The following is a 14248-nucleotide window of genomic DNA, read 5'->3' on the forward strand; positions in this document are numbered from 1 at the left end:
TTATTATCAGACTTGAATTTCAGAAATACAATCCTGGCAGGAAGAGACTGATATTATGTAGGTTAAACTAATTAAGAGCTCTGGTGGCACCGTGGTAACATGCTCGAAGGCTAACTGAAAGGGCAGTGGTTCAAACCCACCAATGGCTCCATGGGAGAAACACCGATGAGCTGCTCCTGTAAGAACTACAAGCGAGGAGACCCCTGGGGCAGTTCCACCCTGGAATCAAGTCAAAGGCACACAACAGCACAGGCTAAATTGATTAAAAATAATAATAAAACAATCCCTGTTACTATGCTAACAGTAAAGAGCATCCCACAAACTCCTATCATCTTGTTGTTGTTGTTGTGTGCTGTCGAGTCAGCCCCGACTCATAGCAACCCCTCTGTGGGTTTCCGAGGCAGTATCACTACGAAAGTAGATTGCCCAGCCTTCCTTCCGAGGAGTGGCTGGTGGGTTAGAACCTCCAGCCTTCTACTTAGCAGTCAAATGCCTTAGGCACTACACCCCCAGAGCTCCTCCTATCATCTTTGGGTCCTCTTAAAAGGCACATGGGTATATTTGTAACAGAGACCTTGTGCAGAACAAGGCTTCCTACTCTGTGGCCTAACCCGGAGACAATGGGAGCCACAGAAGGCAAGGTGGCTACAAGCGGGGAGCTCAGAGCAAACTGGGCCCCACGACTGTTCCACTCTCTTAGTATTTATTATTTTGGTATGGATTTATTATTATTATTATTATTATTTAATCTATAGTGAAGGAATCAGTCTCTATTCTCTGACATTTACATTAAAAACTTTTTTAAGTTACAAAACTAATTTTTAAAATAATTTGAGGTTTCTGGTTTCTGGTCTGGCATGTAAGGACCTCAGAAGTCGTCACTTCTCTCCTCATAACAAGAGAAACGCTGAAAAACTGAGTATCAACAACTCTTCTCACACCCATCAGACAACTGAAGTCACAGAGCGAACTGCCCCCTGAAAACCGAAAATACCGGCAGACCCAGTGAACAGAAGCTTACAGGGGAGAACGCGCGGCGGAGCTGGCGCTGGGAAGTAATACTTAAAGGGTGGCTGGCTAACTGCTGGCGACTGAGTGTGGACGAGAGAGAGCCATATTCCTGACTTCCCTAAGCTGACCTCCACAAGTCCTACACCAGGTTGTCCCTAAGATCTGAGAAGAATCCCAGCATGATTCCAGCAGGGGGAGGGGAAAGAAACCATTCTGTTCTCCTTAACAGCTTGTGCTGAAGGAAGGCTATTTCACCAGAGCCTAACCAGGGAGGAAAGAAGCCTTGGTCATGTAGTAGTTAAGTGCTCAGCTGCTAACTGAAAGGGCAGCAGTTTGAACCCACCAGTCACTTTGCAGGAGAAAATTGTGATAGTCTGCTTCTACAAAAAGTTACAGCTTTGCAAACGCTATGGGACAGTTCTACTCTGTCCTACAGGGTCACCATGAGTTGGAATCAACTCAACGGCAGTGGGTTGTTGTTGGTGTAACCTGTTAAGAGCTCTAATGGAAAAGTGGGGCAGCATGCAAGAACAGCAGGGTAATAAGTCTATGAAGAAAACTGAAAGGAGCGCTAGAAACCAGAAACACTGAAACAGAAATGGAGAAGGCGTTTGGTGAGCTCATCATGAGACAGGACACAGCAAAGCAAAGAAGCACTGAGCTTAAAGATACGTTAACAAACCTTCCCAAACTGAAAAGGAAACAAGCCTGGAGGAGAAAACGGAGTGTCAAGAGCTGTGGGACAACTACAAAAGGCATCATGTATGTATATGTAACATGTATATGTGTATGTATATGTAACATGTATATGTGTGACAGAGGAAAGAAAGATGCGAACAAAGAAATATTTGAAGTGATAATGGCTGAGAATTTTCCAAAACTACTGACAGATATCAAACCACAGATCCAAAAAGGTGAGAGAACACCCTGCAGGGTACACACCAAACAATCTACGCTTAGGCGTTAGGCATTTCATATTCAAAGTGCAGAAAATCAAAGGCAAAGATGAAGCTTTGAAAAAAGTCAACAATTACAGTGTCATGAGGATAAGAATTACATCAAAACTCTCTTTGGAAACCATGAAAGTGGAGTGAAATATTTAAAAAAAGAAAAGCACGAATCTAGATCCTACATCCAGCAAATTCATTTTTCAAAACTGAAGAAGAAACAGAGACTTTCTCAGACAGTAAAAACTGTAGGAGTTTGCTGCCAGTAGACCTGCAGGAGTCCCTGGGCGGTGCAAACAGGCGACGTGCTCAGCTGCTGACCTAAAGCTCAGAGGTTCAAGTCCACCAAGAGGCACCTGGGAAGAGAGTCTGGAAACCTAACTCCGAAAATCAGCCACTGAAAACCCTACAAAGCACACTTCTACTGTGACACCTATGGGTCACCACAAGGCAGGGTCGACATCATAGAAGACGGCCCACAGAGAGAGGGGAGATGGCACAGGTTGGCAAACGCACATCTACATAGAGAAAGAGGGTTGGAGAAAGAATAAAAGGTGAAACAAAATCTTTTCTTTTTCTTAACCAATCTAACAGGAAACAGTTTGTTCAAAATAACAGTGTTGTTGTTGCCTCTGTTAGGCACCACCCAGTCGGCTCAGACTCACAGCGACCCTACCCACAACAGAATGGAACTGCACCATCCTCACAATCCTTGCTGTGCTTGAGCCGGTCACTGCAGCCACTGTGTCGGTCCACCTCACTGAGGTCTTCTCCTTTGTTGCTGACCCTCTACCAAGCGTGACATCCTTCTCCAGAGAACGGTCCCTTCTGACAACACGCCCAAAGTAGGTGAGATGAAGTCTGGCCATTCTTGCTGCCAAGGAGCATTCTGGCTGTACTTCCTCCAGGGCAGATTTGTTTGTTCTCCTGGCAGTCCACGGTATTTTCAGTATTCTTTCCCAACACCACAATTCAAAGACATTCTTCTTCGGTTTTCCTTACTCATCATCCAGTTTGCACATGCATATGAGGTGACTGAAAATACCATGGGGCTTGGGTTAGGTGCACCTTAGTCAGTAAAGTGCCATCTTCACTGCTTAACACTTTAAAGAGGTCTTTGCAGCAGATTCACACAGTGCAATATGATGTCTGATTTCCTGACTGCTGCTTCCATGAGTGTTGATCGTGGATCCAAGCAAAATGAAATTCCTGCCAACTTCAATCTTTTGTCCATTTATTGTGATGCTGCTTATTGGTACTGTTGTGAGGGTTACTGTTTTCTTTATGTTGAGGTATAATCCATGCCGAAGACTAGTCTTTAATCTTCATCAGTAAGTGCTTCAAGTCATTGTCACTTCCAGCAAGCAAGGTTGTGTGTCATCTGCATATCGCCGGTTGTTAATGAGTCTTCCTCCAATCCTGATGCCACGTTTTTGTTCCTACAGTCCAGCTTCTTAGACTATTTGCTCAGCATACAGACTGATAAGTATGGTGAAAGGATACAACCTTGACACATGCCCTTCCTGATTTTAAACCATGCAGTGTCCCCTTGTTCTGTTCAAACAACCTCTTTGTTCATGGACAGGTTCCTCAGGAGCACAATTAAGTGTTCCAGAACTCCCATTTTTCATGGTATTATCCATAATTTGTTATGATCCACACAGTCAAATGCCTTTGCACAGTCAATAAAATACATATAAACATCTCTCTGGTGTTCTTTGCTTTCAGTCAAGATCCACGTAACATCAGCTATGACTTCCCTTGTTTCACGTCTTCTTCTGAATCTAGCTTGAATGTGTGGATGTTCCCTGTCAATATAGCACTACAACCTTCCCCCCTCCCCAATTTTTATAGTGATTTGGGTGAAATTTTACAGAGGAAATTCATTTTTCACATAGCAGTTCATACATTTTGTTTCATGACATTGACTGCAATTCCCCACAATGTAACAGCTCTCTTCCTACTTCCTATAGTTACCTCTTCCCTGTGTCTTTCTTTCCTTTGTATTCCTGCCCCTGAGCTATGTCCTCGTGCAAATATCACCCTTCTGTTCTCCCATGATTAATCGTTCTAAGGAGTGTATTTACCTGATGTAAATGTTTACACTATATGGCTATGTATGTTTGGCTGGAGGCCACAGGAGTGAGTTTAATTCCAGACCTGAAGGGTGCTAACACCATTTTTTAATTATCTTCAGCAAAATTTTACTTGCATATACTATTAATGATATTGTTCGATAATTTCCACATTCTGTTGGATCACCTTTCTTTGAAACAGGCACAAATATCAATCTCTTCCAGTCAGCTGGCCAGGTAGGTGTCTTCCAAATTTCTTGGCATAGATGAGTAAGTGCCTTTTGGGCAGCATCCATTTGTTGAAACATCTCAGTGGGTATTCTGTCAATTCCTGGGGCCTTGTTTTTTGCTAATTCTTTCAGTGCACCTTGGACTTCTTTCAGTACCATTGGTGCTTGATCATATGCTACCTCCTGAAATAGTTGAATATTGACAAATTCTTTTTGATACAATCACTGTGGATATATCAGATGGTTTTAGGTTATGGGCAAATGAAATGTGTAACACCAATATTATAAGTGCCAGAAGGGAGGAACTGGAAATCTTTTGTTATATTAAGTACCTGCACTACCTATGAAGTGGTATACTGTTATTTGAAAGTGGACTTAGATTAGTTGTAAATGTATACTGCAAACTCTAAAGTACATATTTATTTTTTTTAAAATATAATTGTTATCATAAGAGAAGAAAAATGAAGTCAAATAAAATGCTAATTAAGATCAAATAAATTAAAAATAAAAAAAGTGGAAGCCAAAAAAAAGAGAAAGGGTAACAAACAGAAAACAGTTATAAATATAGTAAATATTATTCCAACTATATCAATAATCACTTTAAATGGGAATAATCTAAATATACCAATTAAAAGATAGACTATTACAGTGGATTAAAAAAGCAAGACCCAACTATAAACTGTCTACAAGAAGACATTTTGAATACATAATCACAGACAGAGAAAAGTAAAGGGATGGAGAAAGAGACAGTATGCTAAAACTAATCAAAATAAAGCCAGAGTAGATTTAGAGCAAGGAAAATTACCAGGGATACAGAGGGGTGTTACACAAAGATAAAGTGGTCAATGTGGCAAGAAGACATAACAATCCTGACTGTGTATGTGCCTAAGAACAGAGCGTCAAAACATGTGAGGCAAAAAATGGCAGAAAGCCACCAGAGCTCCCAACTGTAGGGACAAATAGACAAATGCACTATTATAGTTAGTGACTTCCACATCCCCTGTCAGTAATTGACAGATCCAGCAGGAAGTAAATCAGAACGGACACAGCGGAAGTGAAGAGCACCACCACTCATCGGAATCCAACTGACACTCATGGAGTACTTCATCCAACAGCAGCAGAACCCATATTCTTCACAAGCTCACGTGGGACATCCCCCACGACAGACCACATTCGGGGCCGTGAAACTACCTTAACAAATGTGAAAGAACAGAAATCACAAAAATACAATCTATGAAAATTTGTATGGTGTAGAAAAAGCCGTTCTGAGAGGGGAAATTTGTAGTATGGAAAATGATCTAAAATTAATAACCTAAGGTTCTACATTAGGAAATCTGAACCAGCAAAATGAATCCAAACCAAGCAGAAGACAATAATGAGAATTAGAGCTCAACTTGAAATTAAAGAATTAATACAGAAAATGAACAAAAACTAGAAGCTGATTCTTTGTCTTTTTTTTTGTGATTGTTGTTATAAAAATATAGATAACATAACCTTGGTGAGTTAAAAGTTTCTTTGAAAAGGTCAATAAAATTGATAAACTTTTAGTCAGGCTAATCAAGGAAAAAAGAGAGCAGACCTAAATAATTACTCTCAGAAATGAGAGAGGGGCTGTCACTGCTGGTTTATGAACACTAAAAATACTAATAAAGGAATGTAATGAACAACTCTATGTCCCCAAATTTGAGAACTTAGATGATATGGACCAATTCCTTGAAAAAAACAATTGATCAAAACTCACACAAGGAGAAAGACAATCTGAAACATTTCTTAAGTTGGAAAAATACAGACCAATATCTTTCATGACCATGGATACTGAATTTCTCAACAAAATATTAGCAAATCAAATTCCATAATGTATAAAAGGAAATATAAGACATGGCCAAATGGGATTTAGTCCAGGTAGGAAAGACTAGTACAATATTCAAACATCATTTAATACAGTTCATCCTATCAACAGGCTAGAGAAGAAAAATATGATGTTATCAATAGACACAGAAAAAGCCTTTGACACACTCCAACACCCATTCATGAAAAAACCACCACCAGCAAGCCAGAGACAGAGCGGAGCCTCCCCTACTGGATAAAGAATATCTGCAAGAACCTACAACAAACTTCATCCTTCATGGTAAGAAACTAGATGCTCTCCCTCTCAGATAGGGCCAAAGACAAGGATAACCCCTCTGCACACTCCGTATTCAAGATCGTACTGGATTTCTGTTGTTGTTGTGAGGGGCCTTCGAGCTGATTCTGCTTCACAGCAACCCCATTCGGCACCGTGGAACTGCCCCACAGAGTTTTCTTGGTCATAATTGTTATGGGAGTAGATAGCCAGGTCTTCTTCCTGTGGAGGTGCTGGTGGATTTGAACCTCCAACCTCTCGGTAAACAGCTGAGTGTTTAGCTGCTGCTCCACCAAGGCACATATGTGCTGAAAATTCTAATAAATAATAATGATACCGATGATTTTAATACATTTACCATTATGAAATAAAAACCTAGTATGTACTTAAAGCACTTACTGATGAAGATTAAAGACTACAATCTATACTATGGACTACAACTCAACATAAAGAAAACAAAAATCCTTACAACTGGACCAATAAACAGCATCATGATAAATGGAGAAAAAATTGACATTTTCAAAGATTTCATATTACTTGGATCCACAATCAACAACAATGGAACCAACAGTCAAGATATCAGACGAGGTCTTGCACTGGGAATATCTGCCGCAAAAGACCTCTTTAAAGTACTGAAGAGCAAGGATGTCTCTTTGAAGACTAAGGTGCACCTAACCCAAGCCATGGTATTTTCAGTAGCCTTACATGTATGTGAAAGCTGGACAATGAGTAAGAAAGACCGAAGAAGAGCTGATGCTTTTGAGTTGTGATGTTGGAGACGAATAATGCAAGTACCATGGACTGCCAAAAGAATGAACAAATCTGTCTAGGAGAAGTATATCCAGAATGCTCTTTGGAAGCGAGAATGGCCAGACTTCATCTCACCTACTTTGGTCACGTTGTCAGAGGGGCCATTCCTTTGAGAAGGACATCATGCTTGGTAAAGTAGAGGGTCAAGCAAAAAAGGGAAGACCCTCAATGAGATGGATAGGCACAGTGGCTGCACCAATGGGCTCAGGTATGGTAAGGACTGTGAGGCTGGCACAGCATTGGGCAGTATTTCGTTTTGTTGTACATAGGGGTGCAATGAGTTGGAGCCAACTTGACAGCACCTAACACAACAACATGTACTATGGTCCAGATGCTTCAGCTTTTCATATACATATGTGTGTGTGTGTGTGTGTGTGTATACATATGTATATATACACAAGTATTTTACATTTAATACTTTTTAACTCCCACAAAATCTTATAGCCAAACACTATCATCACCACTTAGAGATGAGAAAATACAGGCTTACAGTTACATAACCTAAGAGAAATCACAAACTTGAGAAATAAATGCAGGGCATACAGACTTGGAAGGAAGAAATAAAACTGTCTCTGCTCTGATGGTCTAACAGGGCAGTGAATAAACACACCAGTGCACCTACACAATGGAGTGTTAGGCAGTGATAAAAAGAAATGAGTCATCAATCATTCTAAGACAGGACACAGAGAAATCTAACCGCAGATTGCCAAGTGAAAGAAGCCAGTCTGAAAAAGTTACATACTGATCCCAACTATATTTTGGAAGACAAAGCTAGAGAACCAGTGAAAAGATCACGGTCCACCAGGGGTCCAAGGGGAGGGATGAACAGGTAGAGAGACCAGGGCATTCGAAGGACAGTGATACTGTGCCGCATGACAATGACATTAGGCATCTGTCACAATCCGCATAAGTCACGACACTAAGCACGAGCTCGCACATGAAGTATGGGCTTTAGTTAACAACGACGCATGGACATGGTTCATCAGTCGTGACAAAGGTACCACACAAATGCAAGATGTTCACGCTAGGGGAAAATGTACAGGGAGACAGCAGGTAAAGAGAAACGCTCCAACTTTCTGTGCAACTTTTCTACAAACTCAAAACTGCTCTAAAAAATAAAGTAAATAAATAAATTACGTTTAATAAAAAGTAGCGTGGATAATCCAGCACCATATAAAATGAAATAAAATACCGCTTCCTATTGTCTCACTACTCCATTCCTGACATATTTCCTTTCAGACCTTTCTCTGTGTGTGCGTGTACACACATACATACGTGTATGTATCTATATGAATACGTCTATATATTTTTCATTCTTTTACTTTATAAAACCCTAGGCTGACATCCATATTTTTCTGGAACTTGCTTCTTTCACTTAGCAATACATGATGGCCATCCTTTCAGGACAGTCTACATGGCTTTACCACCTTTTTCAAAGGTGCAGAGAATGCCACCCTATTGGCGTAACATAGGTCATTTAACCAACTGTTCCTTTATTGATGGACACCAGTATAGCCCAATGTTTCACCTTCCCAATGGAGCTGCAATGGACATTCTTGTACATCTAGTCCTGTAAACTTCTCTGAGCAGATGGATTCCTGGAAATAAAGTTGTTGGGTGAAAGGGTGTTATTGTTGTTATTGTGTGCTGTTGAGTCAATACCAACTCATAGCCACCCTACAGGACAGAGTAGAACTGCCCCATAGGGTTCCCTGGGCTGTCATCTTTACAGGAATAGGTCAACAGACCTTTTTTCCTATAGAGTGGCTGGTGGGTTTGAACCACAGACCTTTCAGTCAGCAGCCTGGCATTTAACCACTGAGCCACCAGGGCTCCTTGGGTGAAAGGGTAAGTGTATTTGAACTTTTGCAGGATAGTGCTGAATGGCTACAGCAATTGTTTCCCCAGCAATAAGATCTAGCCATTCATTCTGACTTTCTTTTCTCATTAAATCTCTTTATATTCCTAGACTTAGGAAAAGATCTTAGAAAACAAACGCTTTGATTTGTTTTAGAGAAAACAGAGGTTCAGAGTTTAAGTCAAGGCCATGGGCCTAAGACCTCAGAGCCCCTGAGGAAATTCAAACTTCTGCACTGGCATGGGGCTCAGGTAAGGCTAAACACTGCTGCAACCCAGACAGCAACTGGGGTTAATTGACTTAAAGATGAAGTGTTTCATGAGGGCTACTAACAAGTAAGAAAGGGGATGAAGTGTCCTTTTATTTTCCTTGCCTCCTCTTGGCAGGAAGGGGGGGTCAACCCATAAATTCCTAAAAAATACAAGAGCAAGAGGGTGAAGGGCAGTGGTATTCTCAAACTGGGTGGAGCAATGGCTACCACGAGCTGAAGGTACCGTAAGTTCAGCTGTACGAAGTGAGCAAATGTGGTGGAAAAGACTCTGACACGGGCTGACCTGAGCAGAAACCTTCCACAGCCCCAGTGGGTTGTATGAAAAGTTTCTTGGTTCTAAATATCTCCATGTGGCATCCAAAATGAATGCCAGGACTGAAACCAAATTCTGAAGAGAAATATCAGAAAAGAACTAACATCCCACAATGAAGAAACATCTTCAAAGAAGATGTTGTTATAAAAATACCACAAGAGTACTTTCCAACAAATTCCAGACCTAAAAGTAAAGCTTTCAAGTGAGGCTCCAAGCACTGAGGTCTTGAATCCTTTGCTAGGCCTGAAGAGGCCCACTGAAAGGAAGGCACTTCCATCAAAGGAAGGCACTTCTTACCAGAGAACACTCCTCATTCCACAAAACCTAAGGAACAAAGCGATGAAGAAAAGGTGACAAGTGTATCTTTTGGAATTAGAATGGTCTACAAGAGGGCTCAGCAAACTTTTCTGTAAAAAGCCAGAGAGAAGTGATTTTAGGCTTTGCAGGCCATATGGTCTCTGTTGCAAATACTCAATTCTATCCTTGGGGTGCAAAAACAGCCATACACACATAGACAAATAAGCACAGCTGTGTTCCAGTGAAACTTTTTGCATAACACTGAAATCTGAATTTCACATAACTTTCATGAAATATTCTTCTTGCTGAATTGAATGTACCCTGTGGGCTAGTATCTGCCTACCCGTGGTACAGAAGCACTTAGTTCTCAATTGAACTACATTTGACTGTTGGCAGAAAGATGGGAACATATGAGCCCAGCCCATAGGGGGGTTAAATTAGAAGGCAGGAAGGTGGAAACATGTTGTCCCTATAGGGTTTCAAGTGTTTACCTTAAATCTCTTCTCTTGCTGAATTCCTCTTGTGGAATTGTCCACGGCAGGTTCTGAGGGAGACATTCTAGCACTTGTGAAGAGAAATCAGAGAAATCCACTCCATACTCAGTGAGAATTCCTTCTGTCTCAGGCTCAATTTCACCAGCCTGTCCAAGGCTCTTAGCCAGCTGCCTGTGGATAGAACAGAGACAGAATGACTGGACTAATGAATGAATCGAATGGATGCACCTGTCTCATCTCTAAATTTGAGGGTAAGAAGGACTTTTTCAAAACCTCCTCCCTTCCACCAGCAGAAGTATGACCATCAGTGGTGGGGGTCCAACCAGAAGAAACAATGATACCCACGTCATGTGAAGTCCAACAACAGTGTTATTTTTACCTCTTTCTTCAGAAGTACTGACCTGGGACATGGGGTCAGGAGGCCTTTATGAGGACTTCTGTAATGATTTTTCCCAGACAAGTCAAAATTGATACTGTTAAAGGTTTTCACCAACTCTTGCAAACACCATTAGAGACAATTCCGATCAACTCAGTTTGTTGTTCAAACGTCACCTAGGCATGAGCACTAGATTAGATCTGATGTTTACATTTATTTTACAATTCTACTAGGTCTGACCCTAATGTTCTAAAATATTGTTTTGGTTCCCTAGTGCTGCTATAACAGATACAACACAGGTGGATGGCTTTCCTGTTTAGGAGGCTTGAAGTCCAAGTTCAAAGTGCCAGCTCTAGAGGCTGGGTGAAGGCCCCTCAACCTTGGACTTGAGCTTTGCCTCTTGCTCCTGGTCCACTGAAGCTGGAGGCATCTCTTAATTCAGGCAGCTCCTGGCTGCTAAGGCTGACAAACCCAAGGTCGACAAGTAAAATGGCAAAGTCCCAAGATTAGCAAACACAGCAGGCCACTAGTTCAAGCCCAGAAATGGCCCAAGATTGGCAGGCAACATGACAGGCTGCTGAATGAAGATTCAGCTACATGTAGGGTCCAAGTGTGCCAAAAAAAAGCTCAGAGACCTTCCTCAAAGCTGCTTCTTAGATATTGGAAGCAGACTACATCCCTAAGGCTCACAGCAGATACCACTATGGAGACGATTACCAGTCTCATCACGGGAATCACTACATCCAGCGTCCTAGCCACTCAAAACCAGGCCACGCTGAAACACAACCTTAACTATCACATCTACACAGAAGTTAGAAAATAGAGAAATCCACAGGGAAGAAAATTAAAATGATGTATAATCCCATCACCCAGTAAACTACTGTTCATGTATTAGGGTACTGGGCCCAATCAGAGTAAGATTTCATTTAGTAGGGTAGGCCTGACATTCCGAGTAGGATTCCACCCTCTACAGGGCAGATCTTTATCTGTGGATCATTTTACATATATATTAAAAGTGGTAGGCCTCCATTCTCATATGAATGACACTAATTCTGGATTTGACTTGGCTATCTTCATTCATATAAACACATTCGTATAAACACTGTAGTCCACAGATATGCTGAATAATTTTACACAATTATGTTATCTCACTCAACCTCTTTTGTAATCAAGGATCTCACTTTAAAGAAGAAAAGCCCACAGAATTCACTGATTCAAATGGTCTAATGGTCTACTGAAGATGGAATTATGGGACTAGTTGGAAGGGGCACAGGAAAGATCAGCATAAATCCAATCCCCAAAATGTGGCTGTTAATTCCATTATTTACATTCCTATTTCTCCAACCTCATCATCATTTGCCTCCTGGTGCACACACACTCTGACACTAGCCACCCGTGGTAAAGTCAAAGCTCACAATTTAAAAAAATAGCATTCTTTAGACTGCCAAGCAGACAGACACCAGCCATTAGTCTGGAGAGTCCGCATGATACCCCAGCCTGCTGACCTGCCGGCCACAAATTTGGGGCTGATTCCCAATGCCCCTTCCAGATGCCAGCCATAACCTTGGGGTCCACAGGACACCCTCACTTTATGATCTGCTGGCTTCTACTACCCCTTTAGGTGCAATAATTTGTAAGAACGACTCAAAGAACGGACAGTATAATGGTACACATGCTTTTAACTACAGATTTAGTATAACCAAAAAGGATACAAATGAAGAGAAACCAAGGGCGAAGTCTGGGATGGTTCTAAACAGTAAGCTTCCATGTCCCAAGGGACACACTGCCTTCCCCAGAGCAGATGTGCTCATCAACCAGGACGCTCTCTGGGCTTCCACGTTCAGGTCTTTTTAATCAGCCAGTCCTGCCTGATAGGCTGAATCAAGCCTCTGGGGAGTAGCTGGTATCAGCCTCCTTGTGAGTCTTTTCTGGTCCAGCCACCTCCCATTTGCCAGCACAAATTCTCAGCTGAGGCCTGGCAGTCCCAGACCAAGGCACGCCAGTTACTCCAGTGGTTTCTTCTCTACAGCCGAGGACCACGGTCACCTTATGGAGGGTAGAACTAGGTCTTGCACGCCATGGGAAGCCACGCTGTGAGAGGCTCGAGGACTCTCCTCCAGGACACACCGCTGCTCTGACTCAGCATCTCAAGGCCAGGGCATGGCCTGGGAACCAAGGGTGGAAGGCAGGCGCCATGCCTTTCAGTATCACACTGAAAACCCACGTACAAAATTTTGTCTCGTCACTCATATGCTCACTTCTATGGTTAAGAGGATTTAGTAGCTCCGAGAACACAATGATCCCTCTGAATTAGAAGCTGAGACTCTAAGAACACTAACAGACATAAAAAGGCAAAAAAATAGACTACCAAGTTCCTTCCTGGAAAAAAAAAAAAAAATTTAAAATTCAAGATGGAAAACTGACACTCAGAAGTAAGGACTCAAGAATGACAAGCAGCAGACCAGGAGAACTACATGGCGCCCGGCTACCACAAATGACTGCTCTGCCCAAGACCACAATAAAAGGCTGTGGTGGTTGTTGTTGTTAGGTGCGGTACAGTTGGTTCTGACTCATAGCGACCCCATGTACAATAGGAACAAAACACTGCCCGGTCCTGCACAAGCCTCATCATCGTTTAAGGGTTGATCCCGCTATTACAGCCACTGAGTCCATCCATCTCCCTGAGGGTCGGCCTCTTTCTCACGGACCCTCTACTCTACCAAGCACAATGCTCTTCTCCAGGGGCTGGGCCCTCCTAACTTCTCCAAACTTTTGCCATCCTCACCTCGAAGGAACATTCTGGCTGTACTCTATCCAAGACAGACTTGCAATGTTGTTGTTGTTGTTGTTGTTGTTATGTGCCGTCGAGTCAGACCTAACTCATAGTGACCCCTCCTTGGTTTTCCAAGGCAGTATCACTACAGAAGTAGATTGCCCAACCTTCCTTCCAAAGAGTGGCTGATGGGTTTGAACTGCCAGCATTTTGGTTTAGCGGTCAAGTGCCTTAGGCACTATGCTACCAGAGCTCCCTGGCAGCCCATGGTATACTCAATATTCTTCACCAACACCACAATTCAAAGGCATCAATTCTTCTTCAATCTTCCTTATTTATTGTTCAGCTTTTGCATGCATATGAAGCAACTAAAAATACCATGACGTGGGTCAGGTGCACCTTAGTCTTCAAAGTTACATCTTTGCTCTTGAACACTTTGAAGAGGTCTTTTGCAGCAGATTTGCCCAATGCAATATGTCATTTGATTTCTGGGTGGCTGCTTTCATGGGTGTTGACTGTGGATCCAAGTAAAGTGAAACCCTCGGTATCATCAATCTTTTCTCCATTTATTACGATGTTGCTTACCGGTCCACTGCTAGCAACTGACACCAACTGTAAAAACGGCAAGGAGGCCACATGTTCTGACCTCCTCTAATCTCACAAGAGGAAGA

At 42.1% G+C, this 14248-nt stretch overlaps 1 protein-coding gene across 1 annotated transcript in view; it reads right to left on the reverse strand.

Annotated features, from left to right (window-relative positions):
* The window catches only part of DIS3L2 (DIS3 like 3'-5' exoribonuclease 2), a 418510-nt gene that overhangs the window by 216278 nt on the left and 187984 nt on the right, over positions 1–14248 (reverse strand). The window contains exon 8 of the mRNA XM_007943808.1: positions 10426–10599. Coding sequence (XP_007941999.1) covers positions 10426–10599 — 174 coding nt within the window. The remainder of the gene's footprint in view (positions 1–10425; positions 10600–14248) is intronic.

This window comes from Orycteropus afer, unplaced genomic scaffold, assembly GCF_000298275.1.
Source record: "Orycteropus afer afer isolate SDZICR_OR568_19922 unplaced genomic scaffold, OryAfe1.0 scaffold00006, whole genome shotgun sequence".
Taxonomy (NCBI): domain Eukaryota; kingdom Metazoa; phylum Chordata; class Mammalia; order Tubulidentata; family Orycteropodidae; genus Orycteropus; species Orycteropus afer.